The 18,502-nt window shown below is 49.1% G+C and overlaps 1 protein-coding gene across 1 annotated transcript in view; it reads right to left on the bottom strand.

Annotated features, from left to right (window-relative positions):
- The window catches only part of LOC121632602 (cGMP-dependent protein kinase 1-like), a 75,962-nt gene extending 58,033 nt beyond the window's left edge, over window positions 1–17,929 (bottom strand). Inside the window, exon 1 of the mRNA XM_041974233.1 lies at window positions 16,302–17,929. Coding sequence (XP_041830167.1) covers window positions 16,302–16,621 — 320 coding nt within the window. The 5' untranslated portion in view covers window positions 16,622–17,929. The remainder of the gene's footprint in view (window positions 1–16,301) is intronic.
- Between the last annotated feature and the right edge of the window lie 573 nt (window positions 17,930–18,502).

Raw genomic sequence — 18,502 nt, forward strand, 5'->3', positions numbered from 1 at the left:
GAAAGGGGCGTTTGTGGCAAAGCGTATGGCTGAGTGGTAGAGTGTCTAATTTTTTAAGGGCTGAGCTTGTTGCCATTTTATAAATGATGTCGCCATAGTCAAGAATTGGAAGTAAAGTCAATTTGACTAAAGTGCATTTGGTTGCGTGGGTGAAAGAGGCTTTATTACGGAAAAGAAAGGCTAATCTGGCTTTTATTTTGGCTTGAAGATTATTGATGTGGGTGACGAATGACAGAGATGAATCCAGCCAGATGCCCAGGTATTTATAGGAATTGACATAATCCAAAGCCGTGCCGTCTAAACAGGTGAGTATTGGTAGGGTGTCAGCACCAGTTTTCTGACTAAAAAGGATGCACTTTGTTTTACTGGAGTTGAGGCGAAGGTGGAGGTTGTGGAAGGACTGCTCTACTGAAGTGAGGCTGAGTTGAAGAACAGCTGCTGCAGCTTGTGGAGGGGGGCCGACTGAATACAAAATGGTGTCATCGGCATACAGGTGGATCCGGGAGCTGCCAGCAGTTTTATCTATGTCATTGATGTAAATGGAAAAAAGGGTGGGGCCCAAAATAGACCCTTGAGGCACACCTTTGGAGATAATGAGTGGTTCTGACATAATATTTTGTGCTTTCACCAACTGGGCACGGTCAGAAAAGAAGCTGGAGAACCAGTCACAGCAGGAGATGGACAGACCAATATTGGAGAGCCTTCGTAGAAGGATCTTATGGTCAGCTGAATCAAAGGCCTTGGCAAGGTCGATAAAGGTGGCTAAGCAGACCTGCTTAGAGTCTAGCGCTGTGATGACGTCATCCAGGACCTTCACAGTGGCTGTTATACATCCATGGCCAGGCCGAAAGCCAGACTGCAGGTCAGACAGAATGTGGTTTGAGTCAAGGAAGCAGTTTAGTTGTTTGAGCACTAGCTTCTCCAGGACCTTGGCTAAACACGGAAGTATTGAGATGGGTCGGTAGCAGTTTGGATCAGTGCCAGAGCCACCTTTGAAGAGTGGAAAAACCATGGCTGATTTCCAGTCAGAGGGGAGGATAGAGTACTGTAAGGACCTATTAAACAGACTTGTGACAGGTGCTGCAATAATGTGAGCAGCTGCTTTCAGGAACATGGGATGAAGACCATCAAGGCCAGCAGATTTATTTGGATCCAGCTTAGTGAGCTCATCCTGCACTTCCGAGATGGAGAGAGGTGTGAAGGAGAAAGGTGTGTTGTTCAATGGAGAAGGCTGAAAATCTAATGAGGCTGAGTCGACCTCACTTGCTGAAGCCAAGTCTGGACCTGAGACAGGGGAAACATGGGTCGCATTGACAAAGCGATGATTGAGGAGTGAAGCAATACGAGCCTTATCAGTAATAACAATGTCATTGAATATCATAGAGAGGGGAGGGGAGGCAAGTTTATTCTCCATGATCTTGACGGTTTTCCAGAACTTCCTCGCATCAGAGCCACAGGTGGAAAATTTCTCCTTTAAATGGGAGATTTTAGCATTCCTGATGGCCTGTGTTGTTTTATTCCTGAATTGCCGAAAGGCAAGCCAGTCAGCCGGAGATTGTGTGGAGCGGGCTTTCCACCAAACGGTGTTCTTATGATGGACAAGCTCAGCCAAGTCATGGGAAAACCAGTGGCTATAACGATTCTTGATTCTACATTTTCTCAAAGGAGCATGTTTATTGACAATTAGACTGAATGTATTTTTGAAAAAACACCATGCCTCATCCAGGGAGGGAGCAGAGCCAACTCTGTCCCAGGTCACCGCCTCAACATCCTGAAGAAAGGCTTGCATATTAAGATTCTTGAGAGAGCGCTTGGTTACAATGACTGGGGGTCTCTTAACTGAACAGCCAATGCGTACACAGGCAATAGCACAGTGATCGCTTATTTGGCTGAAAACACCAGACTGATAGTTAGATGGGGTGTTGGTGAGAATGAGGTCAATCAGCGTGGAAGATGAGGGAGATTTAAAATTTTTTTTTTAATTTTAATCCTGAAAGGTTTCTATCACCATGTCACGCTTCAGCTCCACAGTGAAGAACACATGTCAACATGAAGAACAGGATTTCTTTGTCATCTCTAAATTTCGTGAAGTATCATGGTGTGATGTGACGCGGAGTGATGCGGCGTGGCGAGCTGTTGTGTGGCAGGACGTGGCGTGACATGGTGTGCTGTAAATTGTTGTGTTATGGTGTGACGTGGGGTTACACAGCGTGACGTGTCGTGGTGTGGTGTGATATGACTTTTTGTGATGTGGAGTGATGTATTGTGGTGTGTCGTAATGCAACTTGCCGTGGCATGATGTGGGGTTACGCGGCGTGTCATGGCGTGATGCAGCGTGAGTGATGCAGCGTGATGTGTTGGGGTGATGTAACTGAGCCTGCCCTCTAAAATCACAGAGTGGGCACCACCGAAAGCCGGATTCTCTCCCAGAGAGGGGCGTGGCCAGGCACCACTCAGGAACATTTAAAGGTTCAGACACAGAAACATCACGTTATCCGTAGAGCCACTAGAGCCACGTCTGGAGCTGGAGATTAGGACCAAGGTTGATTTTGGGGTAAAAATTTTGAAAAGAATGCTGTTGGACCTCTGACACCCGTATGAAATTGTTGTAAAAATGTATAATAAAAGACCTTTAAAAACATTTGTGACCAAAAGTTTTCATCGAAACTCCTGGACAAGTCTTTCCCACTTTACAGGCAGAAGTGATGTGGAATCTTCTGTCTTGGACAGTAATCTATATATTTTTGAAAAACTTTTTGGGGTACTAAGATTTAATAATTCTGCCACCCCAGTAGGAAGTTGTTTTCTCCAATAATGAGTGTGTTATCTAGATGATTGTAGAATGAGGTGAAACATTTGGTCCATATATATTAACGACGTATAACTTCATATTTTGTATGGATAATGTAACTATTATAAATGTACCTTCGGGATTTATAACTGTGCTTTTAGTGATAAAATGAACTTTTCTGTTTATTAGAATGGTTATTCCTCTTTGCCTGGAATTAAAGCAGGCTGAACACACGAGGAAGCTGTGCTGTAGCTAGCACGACGTCTGCCTGTAAATCCTTCAGCCTGTTCAGCTCCACGTACGTTCCACGTGACAAGTTAAGTTGTTGTCACACATGTTAAGTGTGCTACAAGGGGGGAGAACACCCTGGATCATGTCTACACTAACATCAAGCATGCATACAGGGCCGTACCCCTCCCCCACCTCGGACAGTCAGACCATCTTTCCCTCCTGCTTCCCCCAGCCTACACCCCCCTCAGACGTAGGAACAGGCCCACCACAAAAACTGTAACAACCTGGCCTGAAGATGCCCTCGCCAAACTCCAAGACTGTTTCCAACAGACAGACTGGGACGTGTTTGAACAACAGGAGCTGGAGACACTTACAGGAACGGTACTGGACTATATTCAGTTCTGTATCGGGAATGTGACTGTGGACAAAACCATCAGGGCTTTCCCTAACCAGAAACCCTGGATGACCAGCCAGGTCCGTGCACTCCTCAGAGCCCGGGACGCTGCCTTCAGGTCAGGGGACAGAGCACTGTATAGTGCTGCTCGAGCTGACCTGAAAAGAGGCATAAAAAGAGCCAAGGCGGACCACAGGATGCGCATAGAGTCCCACCTGTCCAGCAACAACACTCGGGAGGTGTGGCGGGGCATACAGGACATCACCAACTTCAGAGGTTGTGATGTGTCGACAGCAGATCAGAGCGCAACACTGGCAGAGGAGCTAAACTGCTTCTTTGCCCGGTTCGAATCACAGCAGCATGCACCTGCTCCAACCATGCCCCCACCCACACCCCCACCCACATCCCCATCTGGCTCCCGCACCACCCCACTCACCATCCAGGAGCACGATGTCAGACGGGTGCTCCTGGCAGTGAACACCAAGAAGGCTACTGGCCCAGACGGAGTACCGGGCAAAGTGCTCAGAGCATGCGCCCACCAGCTCGCCCCCACCTTTACCAGGATCTTCAACCTCTCCCTGGATCAGGCAGTCATCCCACACTGCCTCAAATCCTCCATAATAGTCCCGGTGCCGAAGAAGTCTCCCATCACCAGCCTGAACGATTACCGACCGGTGGCCCTCACTCCGGTAATCATGAAGTGCTTTGAGAGACTTGTTCTTCAGCACATCAAGGACCATCTCCCCCCAGACTTCGACTCCCACCAGTTCGCATACCGCGCGAACAGATCCACTGAGGACGCCATGGCTGTAGCTCTTCACTCTGCGCTGAACCACCTGGAGCAGCAGCAGAGCTACGTCCGCATGCTCTTTGTGGATTACAGTTCTGCGTTCAACACAATAATCCCGGACAGATTATGCACAAAACTGGACACTGTTGGCCTCCCCCCTCTCACATGTGCCTGGATAAAGGACTTTCTAACAGACCGACCCCAGACTGTGAGACTAGGTCCCCACCTCTCCTCCACCCGCACGCTGAGCATCGGCTCCCCACAGGGCTGTGTGCTGAGTCCCCTCCTGTACTGCCTCTACACCCACGACTGCAGGCCGGCCCACAATGACAACCTCATCGTCAAGTTCGCTGACGACACTACAGTGGTCGGACTCATCTCCAGGGGCGATGAGGCTGCCTACAGGGAGGAGATCCTGAAGCTGGCTGCTTGGTGTTCTGAGAACAACCTCGCTCTCAACACCAAGAAAACCAGGGAGATTATCATCGACTTCAGGAGGTTCAGCACAGACCCAGCCCCCCTCTACATAAACGGCGAGTGTGTGGAGAGGGTCCACACCATCAGGTTTCTTGGCGTCATCATCTCGGCCGACATCTCCTGGTCAGAGAATATCACGTCAATCACCAAGAAGGCTCAGCAGCGGCTACGCTTCCTGAGAGTCCTCAGGAAGCACAAACTAAACTCCAACCTGCTGCTGACCTTCTACCGCTCATCCATCGAGAGCCTGCTGACATACTGCATCACAGTATGGTACGGCAGCTGCACTGTAGCAGACAAGGAGAGGCTACAGAGAGTTGTAAAGACAGCACAGAAGATCATTGGCTGTCCTCTCCCCTCCCTGATGGACATTTACACCTCCCGCTGCCTCAGCAGAGCCAGAAACATCATAAATGACAGCTCCCACCCTGGCTCTGATCTGTTTGCCCTGCTACCTTCTGGGAGGCGCTACAGGTGCATCAGGACTAAAACAAACAGACTCAAAAACAGTTTCTTTCCAAAAGCAATAACTGCCCTAAACTCCTGTAGGAATTCAAATGTGAAATACTCTGGACACTAACAACATGTGCAATACTTTCTGTCATGTGACATATACAACATATCATGATACGTGCAACAATACTCTGAATGTGCAATATATTTTTTTATTTGAATATGTTTCATTGTAATTTATATATTTCAGCTCGAACACTATACATACATATAGTATACAGGTATATACAATTCATACTTATATCTGCAAATAACCCGAGTGTGCACATCTGTTTATTTCTGTAAATATTTTATACCTTAGATCTTTTATTTATTTATTTATCTTCTATACTGCTCTCTTTGCACTGACATTGGGGATGGCTTAATCTCATTGTATATTTATATAATGACAATAAAAGGCATTCTATTCTATTAAATTCTACAAACCTCAGCGTGCTCATGGTCAGACTAGTGAAGTCAAATCACAGTTGCATCACTTACCTGCGTCTCTCACTTCAGTGAAGCGGTGAGAGGTGTCATATGGCGTAATGCGGCAGGGCACCATGAGATTTTATAGGAGAGGTGTGGCTCAGTGGGTAGAGTGGTCGCCTTGTAACCTGAGAGTTGCCAGTTTGATCCTCGGCCTGCCGAGCTCATGTCGAGGTGTCCCTGAGCAAGACGACAAACCCCAAACTGCTCTTGATGGGTCGTGGTAAGCGCCTTGCATGGCAGCTTCCAGCATCAGTGTGTGAATGTGTGTGTGATGTAAAGCGCTTTATGAATACAGACCAGTTACCATTCTGACCTCACACACCATCAGACTCAAAACACACCTGATGAATTAAAACCAACTCATGACAAAACGTTTCAGAATGTGAAGAATTCTTCTCATCTGAAGCAGAAACACCTGCATCAGCGAGGACCTGCCCCGGATGTTTTCACTCCATCAGATCTGTGACAGTCTGCTGATCATTAACTCATGAAGCCGGTCTGCAGACAGCAGGACAGCTGGTGGGCGGTCACCACCCACTCTCTACTTTTATTTAGATCTGCAGGCAGCGAGGAGAGCTGGATGGTAAGTGAAACCCTGTCAGCTGCATGTGTGTGGGAGGAGCTCGCGGATTAAAAAGCAGCACTGCTTGTTATTGCTGCCGTGGACACAAACACGATATTATTCTGAGATGAGAAGAGGCAACATCACATCAGAAACCCTTACCACCAGTACAAGTCTCACAGAGCCACATGGATGAAGCTAAAAACCACATCTCACGTCCTCCATGCTGCATCTGTCTGTCCCAACCCTGCAGATGCTCCAGAACCCAGTGGAACGTCTGCTGTTCCATCAACCAAGGAGGTCACATGACCCGACACCCCTCGTGGACCTCCAAGGGTCATCTATGGCTGTCTGAATCCGATTCAGAGACCCCTGCTTTGGCTGCAGCGGTTTAAAATCAGGAAGTAGCCGGATGGGACATGTGGGCTTGTAGTGACATACGTGTCATTATGCGCTGACATGGACTTTCATGTGAATGTTGAATGTGGATGTCTGTATATGTGCAGCCGACAGGAGGAGCAAGACATTTCCCACTGGCCTGCCAGGTACTGGCATCCACCACAAGCAGAACGAGCTGTCACTAGGAAGCTGATGCTGACCGGTCAGCAGCCTAATCTACATTTTAATTAACATGAGCAAAGCGAGCGGAGGAGGAAAAGCTGAGAGGAGCAACGTGGTGGCGAAAACGTACTCGGAAAGAAGAGGAAAGGTGGGCAGAGAGGGGCCTCATTAAAAAAAATCACTTCAAGATGAGGAAACGATGACGGGTTGTTGCTGCGCGGTTAGATCTGCTGCCGAAACACGAGACGACACGTTCCAAACTCGTCCACACCTACTCACACCTGTCCACACCTGCTCACAACCGTTCACACCTGCTCACACCAGTCCACACCTGCTCACACCCGTCCACACCTGCTCACACCTGTTCACACCCGTCCACACCTGCTTACACCTGCTCACACCCGTTCACACCTGCTCACACCCGTTCACACCTGCTCAAACCTGCTCACACCCGTCCACACCTGCTCACACCTGTCCACACCTGCGCACACCCGTTCACACCTGCTCAAACCTGCTCACACCCGTCCACACCTGCTCACACCTACTCACACCAGTCCACACCTGCTCACACCCGTCCACACCTGCTCACACCTGCTCACACCTGTCCACACCTGCTCACACATGTCCACACCTGCTCACACCCGTCCACACCTTTCCACACCTGTCCACACCAGCTCACACATGTCCACACCTGCTCACACCCGTCCACACCTTTCCACACCTGTCCACACCTGCTCACACCTGCTCACAACTGTTCACACCTGTCCACACCTGCTCACACCTGTCCACACCTGCTCACACCCGTTCACACCTGCTCACACCCGTTCACACCCGTTCACACCTGCTCACACCCGTCCACACCTGCTCACACCCGTTCACACCTGCTCAAACCTGCTCACACCCGTCCACACCTGCTCACACCTGTCCACACCTGCGCACACCCGTTCACACCTGCTCAAACCTGCTCACACCCGTCCACACCTGCTCACACCTACTCACACCAGTCCACACCTGCTCACACCCGTCCACACCTGCTCACACCTGCTCACACCTGTCCACACCTGCTCACACATGTCCACACCTGCTCACACCCGTCCACACCTTTCCACACCTGTCCACACCAGCTCACACATGTCCACACCTGCTCACACCCGTCCACACCTTTCCACACCTGTCCACACCTGCTCACACCTGCTCACAACTGTTCACACCTGTCCACACCTGCTCACACCTGTCCACACCTGCACATACCTGCTCACACCTGTCCACACCTGCTCACACCTGCTCACACCTGTTCACACCTGCTCACACCTGTCCACACCTGATCAAACCCGTCCAAACCTGCTCACACCTGCTCACACAAGTCCACACCTGCTCACACCCGTCCACATCTGCTCACACACGTCCACACCTGCTCACACTTGTCCACACCTGCTCACACCCGTCCACAGCTGCTCACACACCTGCTCACACCTGTCCACACCTGCTCACACCCGTCCACACCTGCTCACACCCGTCCACACCTGTCCACACCCGCTCACACCCGTCCATACCCGCTCACACCCGTCCACACTTTTCTACACCTGATCACACCTGTCCACACCTTTCCACACCCGTCCACACCTGCTCACACCTGTCCACACCTGCTCACACCTTTCCACACCTGCTCACAACCGTCCACATTTGCTCACACACGTCCACACCTGCTCACACAAGTCCACACCTGCTCACACCTGTCCACACCTGCTCACACCTGTCCACACCTGCTCACACCCGTCCACACCTTTCCACACCTGATCACACCTGTCCAAACCTGCTCAAACCTGCTCACACCCGTCCACAGCTGCTCACACACGTCCACACCTGCTCACACCTGCCCACACCTGCTCACACCTCTCCACACCTGCTCACACCCGTCCACACCTTTCCACACCTGATCACATCTGTCCAAACCTGCTCAAACCTGCTCACACCCGTCCACATCTGCTCACACACGTCCACACCTGCTCACACCCGTCCACACCTGTCCACACCCGCTCACACCCGTCTATACCCGCTCACACCCGTCCACACTTTTCCACACCTGTCCACACCTGCTCACACCCGTCCACACCTGCTCACACCTGTCCACACCTGGTCACACCTTTCCACACCTGATCACACCTGTTCACACCTGCTCACACACGTCCACACCTGCTCACACCTGTCCACACCTGCTCATACCTGCTCACACCCGTCCACACCTTCTCACACCCGTCCACAGCTGCTCACACACGTCCACACCTGCTCACACCTGTCCACACCTGCTCACACCTTTCCACACCTGCTCACAACCGTCCACATTTGCTCACACACGTCCACACCTGCTCACACAAGTCCACACCTGCTCACACCTGTCCACACCTGCTCACACCTGTCCACACCTGCTCACACCCGTCCACACCTTTCCACACCTGATCACACCTGTCCAAACCTGCTCAAACCTGCTCACACCCGTCCACAGCTGCTCACACACGTCCACACCTGCTCACACCTGCCCACACCTGCTCACACCTGTCCACACCTGCTCACACCCGTCCACACCTTTCCACACCTGATCACATCTGTCCAAACCTGCTCAAACCTGCTCACACCCGTCCACATCTGCTCACACACGTCCACACCTGCTCACACCCGTCCATACCCGCTCACACCCGTCCACACCTTTCCACACCTGATCACATCTGTCCAAACCTGCTCAAACCTGCTCAAACCTGCTCACACCCGTCCACATCTGCTCACACACGTCCACACCTGCTCACACCCGTCCATACCCGCTCACACCCGTCCACACTTTTCCACACCTGTCCACACCTGCTCACACCCGTCCACACCTGCTCACACCTGTCCACACCTGGTCACACCTTTCCACACCTGATCACACCTGTTCACACCTGCTCACACACGTCCACACCTGCTCACACCTGTCCACACCTGCTCATACCTGCTCACACCCGTCCACACCTTCTCACACCCGTCCACAGCTGCTCACACACGTCCACACCTGCTCACACCTGTCCACACCTGTCCACACCTGCTCACACCCGTCCACACCTGCTCACACCTGTCCACACCTGCTCACACCTTTCCACACCTGATCACACCTGTCCACACCTGCTCACACCTGTTCACACCTGTCCACACCTGCTCATACCTGCTCACACCCGTCCACAGCTGCTCACACACATCCGCACCTGCTCACACCTGTCCACACCTGCTCACACCTGCTCACACCTTTCCACACCTGATCACACCTGCTCACACCCGTCCACAGCTGCTCACACACGTCCACACCTGCTCACACCTGTCCACACCTTTCCACACCTGCCCACACCTGTCCACACCTGCTCACACCTGCTCACACCCGTCCACACCTGCTGACACCTGATCACACCTGTCCACACCTGCTCACACATGTCCACACCTGTCCACACCTGCTCACACCTGTCCACACCTGCTCACACCTGTCCACACCTTTCCACACCTGCTCACACCTGACCACACCTGCTCACACCTGACCACACCTGTCCACCCCTGCTCACACCTTTCCACACCTGATCACACCTGCTCACACCTGTCCACAGCTGCTCACACACGTCCACACCTGCTCACACCTGTCCACACCTGTCCACACCTGCTCACACCTTTCCACACCTGATCACACCTGCTCACACCCGTCCACAGCTGCTCACACACGTCCACACCTGCTCACACCTGTCCACACCTTTCCACACCTGCTCACACCTGACCACACCTGTCCACACTTTTCCACACCTGATCACACCTGCTCACACCCGTCCACACCTGCTCACACATGTCCACACCTTTCCACACCTGCTCACACCTGTCCACACCTGCTCACACCTGTCCACACCTGCTCATACCTGCTCACACCTGTCCACACCTGCTCACATCTGTCCACACCTGCTCACACCTTTCCACACCTGATCACACCTGCTCACACCCGTCCACAGCTGCTCACACACGTCCACACCTTTCCACACCTGCTCACACCTTTCTAGACCCGCCCACACCTGTCCTTGTCCAGCTCAGTGTGTTTATCTGGATGTAAATGATGTGATTTCAAATTTTAAACTTGTTGGTTAAATGTTTAATTTCTGATGCTTTACTTAAAAACTCCTGGAGTGTGTGCCGATATGTTTCTGTTTCCATGGTAAAAACATGGCTGCTGCATGGAAAGGTTTGGGAACCCCTCGTGAAGGTTGACAGTTTCTAATCTGAGTTCAGTTGACTTGTTCTTTCCTAACGTTGGGGGTGATGGTGTGTGTGTGTACCGGTATTTGTCTGTGTGCATTGACGTGATTCTATTTAACTAAAGGACTCGAACAAGGCAAACAGCAGCAGCTGACGAGGATCCAGGAGAGCAAATCAGCTGTTCAGCCTCCTGATTCAAACCCAACCTAAAGTCTTTGGATTTGTGAACTTTAACCAGTCAGCGAGACGGGTTCAGATCCTGGAAAAATTTCTGGACTTTTTCGTTTTTACAGGCAGAATTCTGCTGTTAGGAGGGATAATGTTGAATGAACAGCTGCATCAGGAGATGAAAAGAGACTTCTCCACCTCTGATGAGGCTCCTTACATGATGGTTTAAACTAATTCTCAGAGACAGGATGTCTTCCTGCGGGATAGGACAGTTTTTCTGTCAGATCAGCCTATAAATGTCTCCTCCAGCCTCTGTGAGAAGAAATGACTTCACCGTCTTCCAGCTGGAGGTTTCTCTGCAGGAGAAGACGCCACCTCCTCTGAACGCTTTCCAACATGCTGCCCATTGGAAACAGAAGGAAACGATCAGAAATCCTGACAGCAGCTTTGTTTCTTCCAGTTCCAGCTGGAGGCAAAATAATGTGGCTCAGAGAAACAGACTCAATGTGTTTACACCTACAGTTGTTGTTCAGTCTGGTTTTTATCATCAGTTCTGATTCCGGGTGCATTTAAACATCAGCTGATCTGCAGCTTCGCCAAGATCAGACCAGGCGGGAAGCAGAAGGTTCTGCCATGACTGAAGGACCAGAAATTCTCTCATTTCTATTCTTAAACTTGGAAAAGCAAACAAATGCAGAAGTTGTGCAGAGGTGCAGATCTGAGACCTGCAGACAGGCGGAAACCAGATGTAACGACGATGTAAAGGAAGGGCCTCTGAGAAGACAGGGAGTCCAGTGGTACAGACGACATCCACAGGGAGAGCTGGAAGATTTAAATTACAAGTAGGTCAGGAAAAAATGGAGAAATTAGTGAATTTAAAGTGTCGTAATGTGCAGAAAAATAAGGCTCTTATGATAAAAACAGACCACTCATCATTTCTAAATTAGACTAAGATAGAAGCTCTGAGTCATTGGGGAGCTGAAAGAGCCAACTCTTTTAAGAAGGACATCATCGGGAACCCATGCATAGGGAAGCAAGGACTCGGTCCACCTTTTTCCAGCGGTGGGGTAAAGCAGCCCCAAGGAGGAGGACAGACATGATATGAGCTGAGGTCCAGCACCTGGAGGAGAAGAGGAGGTGCTCTAGTGGAACTTGGACCACAAGGAGCCTGGACAAAGTGGGACCTGAACGGAAGATCACCTGGCCTGAACTCTGGAGCCTGGAGCCATTTTGCATCTGGTTCCTGCCCCGTGCAGTTTACGACACCCCAGGCGAGGTCGGCTGCAGGGGTTTCCCAGCAGACACAGCTCCAGGTGTAGCAGGAAGGGAGAGGAAGACAGCTGTCTGCAGGCTGGAAGAGGCAGCGGAAAGAGCATCTTGTTGGCTCTGGAACAGGAAGGAGTTGTCTGGGGACCAGGAGAAGATGGGAATGACCGGCCATAACTGCCAGAGCCACCGACTGGAGGGCGTTGTGGTTTAGGGTTGAAACGCCCAGTGAAAGCTGGACACCACCTGAAGACCTCTCCTCCTGGCTGAACAGTCATGCAGACATGACTGAAGTACGCAGCATCAAAAGATGGATTCAGCAGTAAGGAGCTGAGTCAAAAGAGCCGAATCTTTGAAAAGAGCTGAACTTCCCATCACTAAGAGGATCCATTTACCAGCACCATGCATGAAGACGTTGAAAAGACTACATGAACGTACAAAACACCGACATTTAATCTGCAGAGAAAGTCCCAGTAAAACCATTATGGGCCCACTTCATTAAGCAGCTTACATTAAACCGGTCCTGGCAGGTTTAGCCACACCACATCCAGCATGTTCCATCATGAGCAGATTACAGCAGACCTGCTGAGACCAGTCCAGAACTCAAAGGAACCTCCTGATCCAGACTAATGTCTAGCAGCTCAGATCCACTGATGACACCGGGAGACAAAGCTTCAGGTCATGAATCAGACAAATCAGTACCTGGACGTTCCAGAAGTGTCCTCAGAAGAATGAAGAGAACTCTGAAACGATTACGTCAGTCAGCAACGTTAAAACCAACCCATCAGTCCAGAAGTCATTTTAAAGCAGGGATCAGATCAGCTGAAGAACCGATCCAGAACTAGAACGTTTCTAAAGAAACGTGATGGGTGGCAATGCAGTTACCGCCCGCGACCCAGCGTGGCAGCCATTTTAAAGAAAGACTGGTGACCGCAAAGGGCCTAATGAGTGTGAGGGAGGGGCTGCAGACACGACATGTACACACACACACAGTACGATGTATAGAGAGAGAATGACGCATCTGTATATCGACGCTGAATGACAGAACTGAATCACTGACGTCCATTAAAAACCAAAAAAAATCTGTATATTTTACTGTATCTGTGGAGGTGTGTGCGTGATTCCAATGTCACACACAGAACCGCTCCAGCCAGCGCCATTTAAAGGCGAAAAAAGTAACAGCGACACCTAGTGTTTCAAATCAGAACTGCAGTGGAAAGAGAAAAACACGGAGAGCGCCCCCCCCCTCGGAGAGTCTCCGCAGGCTGCCGGTTTGTGAGAAGACTTTTATAAATAGTCTCTGGAGGAAGATGGCGCCAGCAAACATGACGATGACGAGCAAAAAACAAGGCTTTTCTGAAACTTCTGTTACTAGCTTCCATGCCTGCACGCTGCTGCTTTTTAATCGACATAAAATACCAAACGCTCGTTGCTCGGCAACCGTGGGAAGTTGCAGACGTAATATTCTTAATTACCCCCATATCTATCACTCTGAATGTGTAATTCATGTTAATATTGTTATTGTGTGAACCTCGCTAGTGATGCATTCACTGACCGTTCGTAATCCAAATTCTCCCTAAATTACATCCAATGGTGTGTTCAGGGACCATTAGAGTTTTCAGTATTTGGCGGGAATTGACTCAAGATGGCGTATTTCTATTATATTGCACTGGTTTAAGTTCATAGGCTGTGTCATTCTTAATAATTGTTTGCAATATCTTGGTATCATTTCACCTTGTGTTTAGATAGATTGTACATGTTTGTTTATTTGATTGCTTGTTATCTTTATTTCTGTTTATAGAAACCATAAACATAAACCTCATCATAACCCTCATTGATCATCGAAAATCAATAATAAAGAGTAGCATGAGTGTAAGTGGCGTCTACTATTACTTGTTCTGGCCGGATAACCTGGGGCAATTGAGGATATAAACCAGCTTCCTATACAGTTCTTTAGAGGTCACAAGTTTGGTTCATATACCAACACCTCCCTCACATTTAGCCTTTAATAAGTTTCGATGTGAACTCGCCAACACATCACGTGGTTCATGAAGCTTCAAAAGTTCCAAACAGCTCAGCTTGTCAGTCCGTTTGAACGGGTTCAGAAACATCAACTTTCCTTCCAATTTTCCCTCAATACTTCCCAGTAATGTGCACTGATTACTGCTCTATGTGTTTTTATCTACGCCTTATTTTTGGAAGCAGCAGAGACGACTTTTTTTCCCTGTGACATTTTCTAGAGAAACGAGACTGTAAACACGAGTAAATACTTTACAGATTTGGTGATCAAAAACAAAAAGTTAATGAAATCTGCAGTGGATTATAACATTATCCACAACGGAAAACATGGAGGTGTAACAGCCATTTTAAAGCAGTTTTTCTCTGCATGCTAGCATGGGAGTGCTACAGGTTAGCCCTTAGCGCCGCCATGCTTGGGTTTACCTACAGATCTACATTCTTCAGCAAAGCCTGTGATACTGTCTGTTCCCAGGATTCACTCCTATTCAGCAGCGGAGCCAGAAAATCTTCACTGGGGGTCAGGATGGATTTGTAGGTGTGTCCCAATTCAGGGTCTACACACTTGGAAGTCTGCTTAACGTTGGTGAAATGGGACAGCCTACCTAGTCTACAAGAATTTCCCATAGCAACAACACAGGACGTTGAATCACTTAAACCTCTGAAATTACTCGTAGGAATAGTCAGTAGACGCCGAACACGGAGCGGCAACACCGACAGTAAAAAACAAAACAAATAAAAAAACACAGTTTGAGGCTCTGTTGTTTTCCAGCCGGTACACACTTCATTAACCCCTTAAAAGTAATTGAATATCAAATATTACCGAATTTTAATGTCACCATTTAACAAACATGCTTTAAATGTACTTGATTTTGTAACGTATATACTAAAGTGTAGTTAAAAAAACGTACTTTTTTTTAAATAAAACTTTATTTAAACTTAATACGACTCTTCTGAGGTTGCTGATTCGCCACCGTCCTGTGCGCAATGAATTGTGGGAGAAAAGAGGCCGTGAAGGATGCATCACCAGCAGCCTTCGTTTGAGGCCAAACGAAGTGAGGATTCGGAGGGTCCTTCTAATTCTGTGAATTGGGACAGTACTTCGCGCACCGCGATGACGTATGTGGCCGACGAATCCGCACTTCGAAGTGTGCAGACCCTGAATTGGGACACAGCTTGTGATTATTTTTGGGGTGGTGTACATGTCCCTCTACACGGTGAATCGGCTGCAACGCCACGCAGCTTCCTGGAAGAAGAGGAAGTGAAGTGCAGACTCCCAGCATGGTGATGCTGCTGGGCTGCGACGGCTCCAGGAATGTGCATCATGAACGTCAGCGGGAACGATGAGTTAAAGGTCAGGAGGTTCCGTAGCGCCACTTTAACAACAACATAATAATGATAACAATCGTTATTTTATCCCACGTGAGAAATCCAGCTCTGCACATATGCAACCTGGCTCAGACGCCGTCTGACTCTGAGTTCATTCTCCGAGTTATCAGGTAACATTTCTTTTCTGGTTTAAAAACCAACTGAACTATGTACCTTTATGAATTTGTTATTTATTCACTTGTCTGCAGACGGTAAACACGTACTGCATCATTGGGTTGACTCTATTTATTTATTATAATTGTTTTAGATGTTTATTTTATGTCATGTGTTCGCTCTTATAAGGTCATTTTCTGTGCAGAACTTTGGTCCGGTGCGGTTGTTTTAAAGTGTTCTATAAATAAACCTGAATCAGACCAGGAATGTAAAGGTGTGCATCATCAGCAAAGCGTGTTTCCTGAGAAGGTTCTGGTTTACGTACCGCGGGCTCTTAGGGTAGAACGGCAGCGTGACGTGGCAGAGGTCACTGATGTCACACGCCGTGGGCTCGGCAGAGATGGCCTGCCTCTTGCTGCGGTGCTGGTCTGGCTGCAGAACCAGGCTCTTCTGCTGGGCCTGGACCTGCTGGGCCGTGGCGGGCCGAAGCACGGACCGGTACTTATCCAGCTCGTTCTGCAGCCGCTGGATCAGCTCGTCTTTCTGGTCCAGCTCCAGCTCCAGCTCGTCGATCAGGGCATCGCGCTGCCGCAGCTCCTCGATCTTCTCCTGCAGGGCATACTGCAGATCCCGCAGGGTTCCCATTGGTCCTGCAAGGGGTCCCACAGGGCGACCTCTATGCTCTCTGGGGTTCTTTTCCTTAGATCTCCTCTAGAGACTCGGCAAAGTTCAGTTGCTCCAGTTTGCCAGTGTATTCTGATCTCTGGGGGTGTCCAGGTTTCGTGTTCTTCAGTTCAAATACCACCGTCGTTGTCCTCAGATCCTGCAGGGGCGGCTGGTTTCTGCTTTAACTTCTTTCAAGCTCTAAACCATCTCACATTTTTGTAGATCTTCAGGATCATTGTAGTTCTCATGAGAACTTTCCAGCCAGGTCCCGGTTTCCGTAAGATCTTAAGACTCCCTTCAAAGCTTCCTTAAAGGTTTTTTAGAAAGTTCCAGCACTCCCCAAAGAATCTTCCAGAGCCTGGAAGTCCCTGAGTTCCACAGACTCTCACATGTCCTTCAAATTCCCGTCAAAATCTTTGCATTTTTTTCTTCTTGTTCTTTTTAAGCCTCCTCAGTGTTTACTTGGTTTAATCCAACAGGATCTGTAACTCTCTCTGGGTCCTGCTGCAGGATTTCTGACTTCGGCCAGAACCTGAAGCTTTCTTGGTTCTTATGTGACACTTTGAGGCAGGTCGGTTCTCTGCTTCACCTGGATCCTAAAAATGTTCTGGAGGTTCTCAAAAGTCCCTCCATTTTCTCAGAGTCCACATAAAAACACACAAAGAAGCTAAGAGCAGAGCTGGATCCAGGATTCAAAATGTTCCGGTATTTTTCAGCCCTGGGAGGTTTGGATGCTTCGATCCTCCGAGCCAGGGGTTTTTAATCAGTCTGAAAGTCAGCAAATCACCCAGATTTGCTCATGAAAAGAAAACCTGAACCCACCCTGAAGCAGCTCTGCTACAGAGGAAAGTTCTGTGGAGAAGGATCCAGTTTGATGAAGATTCAGAGACAGAAAACGGAGTTTATATTCCAACATATCCAGAATAAAGACCGGAATCCTCCTCTGGTTCATGGTCTGGCTCATACTCTGCTGGAAAACGCGACTTTAAAATGCGAAGAAAAAAACAAAAAGCATCAAACGCAGAAAAGGAGCTGCAGGAATCCGGAACCAGGGAAGGTTTCAGAGCCACCTCCGAGTCCGAGGACGACGGGAAACGCTTTTACGGAAGAAGAAGGGTGATGAGGAGGAGGAGGAGGAGGAGGAAGGATGAAGATGTGGACAGGAGGAGATAAACGGCGGAGATGAGTCCGGTGAGGCGGGTCCGGACGGAAGACCTGGTCCACGTTAATCTCCTTCATTAGGAGCAGCTACGGGAGCACCGAGGACGGAAAAGTTGCACTCCTTCCTCCTCCTCTTCCTCCTCCTCACCTGTCCAGCTGACTGGCAGAAAGAAGGAAAACCCTCCTTTTAATTAAATCAGCTTAATGGAAAAAATTAAACTTTGAATCATAAACAAACACCAGAGACAAAAATCCACAAACTTCAAACATTTTTTCTCACGTTTGCGTCAGAAGAAATGAAATAAAGGGTAAATATTTTATATTTATGTCTTTCTTTTATCTCTTATCTTCTCTGTCTTTGTATCTGGTATTTTTGCAGCTTTTTTGCTCTTCCAGCTGTAGCTGTGGAATTTCCCAGTCCGAGAAAATCTGATTCTGATTCTAAATCCAGTTTCCAGCAGATCCACCAGAGAAGAAGATCCAGGTGGTGTCTCCAGACTGGACCTTCACACCACCTGGATCAGAGGGAAGAGGACATGGACCTGAACAGATCCTGAATTCTGGGTCGTGTTGCTGGAACTTGTCCTCAGAGTCTGGTCCTGGTTCTGTAAAGCTCCGATCAGCCAGAACCGGATTGATGTGCTGCTTCTGGTTCTGGTTCTTGTATAAATCTAAACTTTAAATAAAAACTAAAATCCT

Source organism: Melanotaenia boesemani, chromosome 21, assembly GCF_017639745.1.
Source record: "Melanotaenia boesemani isolate fMelBoe1 chromosome 21, fMelBoe1.pri, whole genome shotgun sequence".
Taxonomy (NCBI): Eukaryota; Metazoa; Chordata; class Actinopteri; order Atheriniformes; family Melanotaeniidae; genus Melanotaenia; species Melanotaenia boesemani.